Source organism: Abramis brama (assembly GCF_963993115.1).
Source record: "Abramis brama genome assembly, chromosome: 12".
Lineage (NCBI taxonomy): Eukaryota > Metazoa > Chordata > Actinopteri > Cypriniformes > Leuciscidae > Abramis > Abramis brama.
The window spans coordinates 691,315-698,861 of NC_139974.1; the positions used below are offsets into that span (position 1 = coordinate 691,315).

At 45.9% G+C, this 7,547-nt stretch overlaps 1 protein-coding gene across 2 annotated transcripts in view; it reads right to left on the reverse strand.

Annotated features, from left to right (window-relative positions):
- The window catches only part of lingo4a (leucine rich repeat and Ig domain containing 4a), an 8,968-nt gene continuing 1,421 nt past the window's right edge, over positions 1-7,547 (reverse strand). The window contains exons 2-3 of one of the 2 annotated variants that reach the window (XM_084131640.1): positions 3,912-3,980; positions 1-3,526 (exon numbers count right to left, since the gene is read on the reverse strand). In XM_084131640.1, the coding sequence (XP_083987766.1) occupies positions 1,556-3,514 (1,959 nt within the window). In that variant the 5' untranslated portion in view covers positions 3,515-3,526; positions 3,912-3,980 and the 3' untranslated portion in view covers positions 1-1,555. Of the gene's footprint in view, positions 3,527-3,911; positions 3,981-7,547 lie in introns of those variants that run through there. The other variant, XM_084131641.1, reaches the window with a different exon arrangement.

The following is a 7,547-nucleotide window of genomic DNA, read 5'->3' on the forward strand; positions in this document are numbered from 1 at the left end:
GTTTTTTATTTTTTCCATTTAAATTTTATTAATAGTTAGTTTTAAGGTTTTTTAAGTTTTTTTTTTTAGTTTTTTCTTTCTTCTAAATGTCTATATAGTTTTTATACATTTTTATTTCAGTTATAGCTCAAATTATTTTATTACATCCAAGTTTTTTATATTTTATTTCATTAAAAAACTTTTAGTTTTAGTTTCAGCTAGTTGTAATAACCCATAATCTCAATTCATTTTGATAATTTTCTCAGAAAACGAGACTTAATGAGTAATTTAGCATCTCCAGTAAATGTTTCTTGATTTAAAGGAGTAGTTCACTTCAGAATTAAGATTTCCTGATAATTTACTCGCCCGCACGTCATCCAAGATGTTCATGTCTTTATTTCTTCAGTCAGAAAGAAATTAAGGTTTTTGAGGAAAACAGTTTCAGTCTTATCTAGACAAACCAGTGGACATTTTATAACAATAATAAACATTTAAATACTTTTTAACCACAAATGCTGGTCCTGCACTAGCTGTGATGCGACACACATTACGTAATCATGTTGAAAGGTCAAGCGTTTTCAGGTTAAAAAAATGTAGTGTAGAGCGAAAAACTCCTCCGACATCGTTGTTTTACCTTTTATTTTATTTATTTTTATTTTTTTTGTAAATGACATTTGACTTAGTCTTTGCACATTCACTTTGTAAACACTGGGTCGGTACTTCTGCCTACGTTACACTTGACCTTTCAACCTGATTACAGCTAGTGAAATACGAGCATTTATGTTTAAAAAGTATATAAATGTTTATTTTTGTTATAAAATGTCGGCTGGTTTGTCTAGATGAGACTCTTACTCCTCGGCTGGATCGTGTCGAGACTTTGAAGCTGCACTGAAACTCACATCTGGACCTTCGACCCGTTGGAATCCAATGAAGACACTACATGGAGAAAAATCCTGGAATGTTTTCCTCAAAAACCTCAAATTCTTTTCCGACTGAATAAAAAAATCATTGTATGTCTTGGATGGCGTGGGGGAGAGTAAATTATCAGGAAATTTTAATTCTGAAGTGAGCTAATCCTTTAACCCTCTGGTGCTCTTCGCGTGCCGGTCAAAAATGGTCAAAATGAAGTGCAAAAAGTTTAAAAAAGTGAACAAAGTTTTTTACATTTATTGTTATGAAAATTTTTCAAAAATACTACTTTAAATTTTTATATGAAATATAAATTTACAAAAATTATCTTTCAGTAAGAGTTTGCTTGGCCGCACTACCAAACACTTCCACTAGAGGAAATTTGTCTCCCATTCATGATTTTTGCGTTGATTTTTTTTTGTGTGTTCACATAGCAAATGCCAAAACCTTTACCAAGTTTCATACTATTCCGATGAAGAAAAAAGAAAAGAAAAAACACTAACAGTTTTCGGACAAAAATGACCGAGGAGCACCAGAGGGAATGTTTGGATATTTGTGCTGGAAAAGAGAGAAACACTGCGGATGAAAATCACAGGACATTTACACGAGGAGCCTCATGCATCTTATGCACTCAGAATATGTGGGATTAATAGCACCTGGAACAGGTTCAGATCAGCTTCATGGTGAACCGGCCCGTTTCCACGGTGGTCCGACCGGTTCTGTTCGCCGACGCGGAGCTGCGCGGGACGAAGTCGATGGTCGCCGTGTGTTTAATCTGTCCTTTGCTCTGACTCCAGAAGAACATGAACACGAAGCACACGGCAACCGAGCTCAGGAACGACAGGAACCCCATAGTCACCGCGATCACTAGCGTCTTCACGTCGAACGGGAACGGCTGCGACCCGTTAACCGGCGCTTGTCCCGACGTGAAGCTCCAGCCCTCCAGAAAGAACTGACCTGAACGGTTTCGAGTGGACGCCGGAAACCCGCGCACCCGCAGGCTAACGGAGACACTATCGTTCCCCGCGGCGTTCGACGCGACACACAGATAGTATCCGCTATCCTGCACCTGCGCATAACGCACCTCAAGCGTCCCGTTGGGAAGCACACGGACCCTCCCCGAACCGGTGAGAATGGAGCGCTTCGGGTTCATCCAGGTGATCGCTGGCGCTGGGTCTCCGTCCGCCGCGCAGAAGAACAAAACCGTGTGGCCTTCGTCCGTACGAACGTCTTGCGGCTTACGGGTCAGAATACGAGCTTGCCGGCACGTGAAATACCGGGGAAGCTCGACCTCGGAGAAGTCGTGGAGCATCCGACCTTGCACCTGCACAGGTGATCCACACGTGGGCGAACGCACAAAGCTAATCCGCGAGCGTCGGCGCATCACCCAGAGAAGTCGGCAATCACACGCTAGCGGGTTCCCATCCAACCGGAGCACCTCTAAAGTCCCGACCGAGTGGAACGCCGACGACTCCAGCGTCGCTAATCGGTTCCCAGACACGTTTAGGAGCCGGAAGCCCGCTAGGTTATGGAAAGCGCCCGGTTCGATACGCAACAATCCGGTGCCGACTAAATGCAGCTCTTGAAGGCGTAGCAAATCCCCGAGGAGATTTGGGAGAATAATAGTGATTGGATTGTAGGATAAATCCAGGTATCGCAGGTACACGAGGTGGTGAAGCGGGGAATACGGCACGGCGCTCAGGTTGCAGTGGCTAAGCGTTAGCGAGGAAAGATTAAGTCCGATTAGACTGTTAGCGGCTAGCGAGTCTAACCACGGGCAGCGGGATACGTGTAGCTCACGAAGGCGGATTAGCGTACGGAAGGAGTGATTGGGAAGCGAAGTGAGTCCGAGTCTGCAGAGACGGAGCTGAAGGAGTCCGGTTAGCGGCGACAACGCCTCCACCGGCACCGACGTTAAGTTGCACCGGTCCAGATTCAGCTCCTGGAGATTTGCCAGGCCGCCGAAGGCCCGGTTCGAGATAAACACAAGGTCGTTCTCGCTCGCCTCAAGTTTTTGTAGCGACGGCATCTCTCGGAACATGTCGTCGAGAAACACTAAGATCTCGTTCTCGCTGATGTCCAGAAACTGCACGTTGGGAAGGCCGGAGAACGCTCCGACTGGGATGATCTTGAGCCGGTTGCGGGCGAGTCTCAGCGTGAGGAGGTTCTGCAGGCCGGCGAAGGCTTCAGCCTCGATCGCCGTTAGCATGTTCTCGCTAATGTCTAGAAACTGAACGTTGGGAAGGCTGGAAAAGGCTCTGACTGGGATGATCTTGAGCCGGTTGCGAGCGAGTCTCAGTGTGAGGAGGTTCTGCAAGCCAGCGAAGGCTTCGGCCTCGATCGCCGTTAGCATGTTCTCGCTGAGATCGAGCTCGCGTAGCAGCGTGAGCCCGGAGAACCGGCGCCGGGCCACCGTCCTCAGCTGGTTCCCGGACAGGTTGAGCGTCTGGGTGTCGTCGGGAAGGCCGTCGGGAACAGACGCTAGTTGTCTGGATGAGCAGTTCACGATGGGGAGCTTCGGGAGGCAGTCGCAGCGCTGAGAACACGGGCCTGATAAAGCCACACCCACTACCCACTGGAGCACCACCCACCAGTGCAGCCTCCTCCAATCAGCAGCCACACACATCTGGAGACCCGCCTACAGGGGAAACACACCAACAGACATCAGAGCAACGTTTGCATAGCAAATTCTGCTAATAGAAGACCTAAACATCACATGATTTGCAGAAATATAGTCAGTACTAGGGCTGCCCCCAATAGTCGACTAGAAGAGGTTTTGGCTTTTGTTGCCAGCTATTTTGACAGTAATGGCTGTGTGTTGAGTTATTTTCAGAGGACAGTAAATTTATACTGCTATACAAGCATTGAATACTCTAAAATATATCCAACTTTCATTTCTATAGTATAGAAGATATACTAAAATGGTTGCTGAAATTTGAGGGGTGTACTCACTTTTGTGACATACTGATGAAATAAATGTAATCTGAGGTGTGTGTGTATAGAGATGTGAGGGAAACACTCACCAGCTGGACGAGGGGCTGCTCCTTCTCATTACCAACAGCAGAACGAGTCTCTGATCGCCCTCTCACAGCCTGCAGAGAGAGTGTGTGTGTGTGTGTGTGAGAGTGAGTGAGAGAGAGAGAGAGAGAGAGAGAGAGAGAGAGAGTGTGAGTGAGTGTGTGTGTATGTGAGAGAGACAGAGAGAGAGAGAGAGAGAGAGAGAGAGAGAGAGAGAGAGAGTGAGTGTGAGTGAGTGAGTGAGTGAGTGAGTGTGTGTGTGTGAGAGAGAGACAGAGAGAGAGAGAGAGAGAGAGAGAGAGAGAGAGAGTTAATACTTGACTCAATGCATGTTTTAAAAGACGTAATCATCTTTTCTTTTTTATAATTCAACTTTTTTTCTTGTTCAACAGTCAAAACTTCAGAGTACATCACCACATTATTCAGTAAACACCTTTGCAATTACACATTCAGCCACTAGTCACCATCAGTGGAATACAAGCAAAACAAAAACACATGGAAATTAAACAATTGTTAAGCAGTCCTATTCATTTACACCATTTTTTTATGCTGCCAAAAATTATCCCATGTTTTTTTCATTTCTCCCTCATTATGCAGTCTCCCCAACATGCTCTCAGATGAAGCACTTTCAATCATCCCATCAATCCAGTCTCTCAGGTCTGGGGTTTTGGGACATTTCCAATTTCGTAAAATCATCCTGGCAGCTGTAATACAACCACTCTTAATAAGTGTAAATGTATTTTTTGCGATGTTGGGTATCACTGATTTATCTCCAAAAAGGCATAGTCGTGGTTTCACAGGTAAATCAACCTCATCCACTCTTCAAGCACTGCCAGAATTTTACACCAGAATGGGTGAACTAAAGAACATATGTAAATAAGTACCCTCTTACATTTCTTACATTACATTACATTTCCAGCATAGATTATTTCCAGCTACCCCCATCTTGTTAAGCCTAGATGGTGTAATGATGTACTATTTTGTACTGAATGAATTTCCCCTAGCTTCCCGTATGTTCTTACCCACATTAGATAGGATGTGCCGCCAGTCATTATCATCCATATTAATCCTCAAATCCTTCTGCCATATTGTTTTCAGGTTTTTACAGGTATCTGCAGTTACACTAAGCATTGATTTACACTGAACAAAATTATAAACGCAACACTTCTGTTTTTGCCCCAATTTTTCATGAGCTGAACTCAAAGATCTAAGACTTTTTCTATGTACACAAAAGGCCTATTTCTCCCAAATATTGTTCACAAATCTGTCTAGATCTGTGTTAGTGAGCACTTCTCCTTTGCCGAGATAATCCATCCACCTCACAGGTGTGGCGTATCAAGATGCTGATTAGACAGTATGATTATTGCACAGGTGTGCCTTAGGCTGGCCACAATAAAAGGCCACTCTAAAATGTGAAGTTTAATCACACAGCACAACGCCACTAGCCTGACAAGTCAGACCCACATCAAGATGTTGGGAACACACCATTGGCAGGGCTCAATCCGAGCGGCGGGATAAACGGTTGGCTTTCAAATTCCCTCTGCACGCAATAGGACAGCGCTACAACCAACCAGAGCAACGAAGAAGGTGACATGACTACGTCTACAACTACGCACAATTTTGAGCGGCAAAACTCAGAACACAATCAACACATCTTCCTTTTTTAAGAAAGACTTCAGTGCCGTTCTTTGTTCTTTTCTCAAAGAAAAGCTTAACTCCAAGTCTTCCAGAGTCACGGCCAAAGCCGATTGGAAAGACCGCTGTTCGCCAGCAGTGCAGCTCTTCTTTGTTTTCAAGTCGCAGGGAATCCACACAGAACCGTCGCAACTCTGCCGTCATTATGTTAAGCCCGCCCACCGACTCTATACACGATGTGATTGGCCTGACTAGAGTTTGTTTTTTCCAGCTCGCAAGCCAACGGAGAGTTGCTAGACAACCCTGGCTGCAAATTATATTTGCTGCCGCTAGGGTGTGTCTAGATTTCTAGGCTACAATGCCACACATGTCGCAAGTTTTGAGGGAGCGTGCGATTGGCATGCTGACTGCAGGAATGTCCACCAGAGCTGTTGCCCATAAATTGAATGTTCATTTCTCTACCATAAGCCGTCTCCAAAGGCGTTTCAGAGAATTTGGCAGTACATCCAACCAGCCTCACAACCGCAGACCACGTGTAACCACACCAGCCCAGGACCTCCACATCCAGCATCTTCACCTCCGAGATCGTCTGAGGCCAGACACCCGGACAGCTGCTGCAATAATCGGTTTGCATAACCAAAGAATTTCTGCACAAACTGTCAGAAACCGTCTCAGGGAAGCTCATCTGCATGCTCGTCGTCCTCATCGGGGTCTCGACCTGACTGCAGTTCGTCGTCATAAACCGACTTGAGTGGGCAAATGCTCACATTCGATGGCATCTGGCACTTTGGAGAGGTGTTCTCTTCACGGGTGAATCCCGGTTTTCACTGTACAGGGCAGAGGGCAGACAGTGTGTGTATGGCGTTGTGTGGGTGAGCGGTTTGCTGATGTCAGCGTTGAGGATCGAGTGGCCCATGGTGGCGGTGGGGTTATGGTATGGGCAGGATAGCCCTGAGGGCGTTTTAACTCCTACGGCGGCCGGCAGTCGTGAGTAATCTCCCCCGCACATTCGTCTCGGTGCCACTGAGTGCAAAAGCGCTCTTTGGCTAATGTATTTTCAAGATGGAGGCGCAACATGGCTGTCGCCATTCGAGCGACTCGCTCGTGTGTATTCTGAACGGCAGATTCTACGCTTACGAGAACACTTGATTAGTTGGTGGAAGTAAATACACATGAATGAGCACATATACTTTTGAAAGAAAGTGTTTTTTGCTAAGAATCAATTTAAATTACACAGTGTAGCTTTAACAATACACTGAAACAATTATCATGCCTATAAAGCACATTTTGAATTGAATTGTAAGTGTGAGTGTGTGTGTGAGTGAGTGTGAGTGTGTGTGTGTGTGTCTGAGTCTCTGTGTGATTGTCCGGGACTCCAAGCGTCATGTTTGCATAACCAAATGTTGGCAGTGTTTAATGTATCAAAGCCGCAACAAAACAAGGAGCTGCCAGAGACACAGCACGCATCTGTGTGTGTGTGTGTGTGTGAGAGAGAGAGAGAGGAGTGTGTGTGTGTGTGAGAGAGAGAGAGAGAGAGAGAGAGGAGTGTGTGTGTGTGAGAGAGAGAGTATGTGTGTGAGAGTGTGTGTGTGTGTGTGTGTGTGAGAGAGAGAGAGAGAGAGAGAGAGAGAGGAGTGTGTGTGTGTGTGTGAGAGAGAGAGAGAGAGTATGTGTGTGAGAGTGTGTGTGTCTGTGTGTGTGAGAGAGATAGAGAGAGAGAGTGTGTGTGTGTGTGTGTGTGTGTGAGAGAGACAGACAGAGAGTATGTGTGTGAGAGAAAGACAGAGGAGTGTGTGTGTGTGTGTGTGTGTGAGAGAGAGAGAGAGAGGAGTGTGTGTGTGTGTGTGTGTGTGTGTGTGTGTGAGAGAGAGAGACAGAGAGAGGAGTGTGTGTGTGAGAGAGAGAGAGAGAGAGAGGACTATGAGATTGTGTGTGTGTGTGTGTGTGAGAGAGAGAGAGAGAGAGAGAGAGAGAGAGAGTGAGTGAGTGAGTGAGTGAGTGAGTGA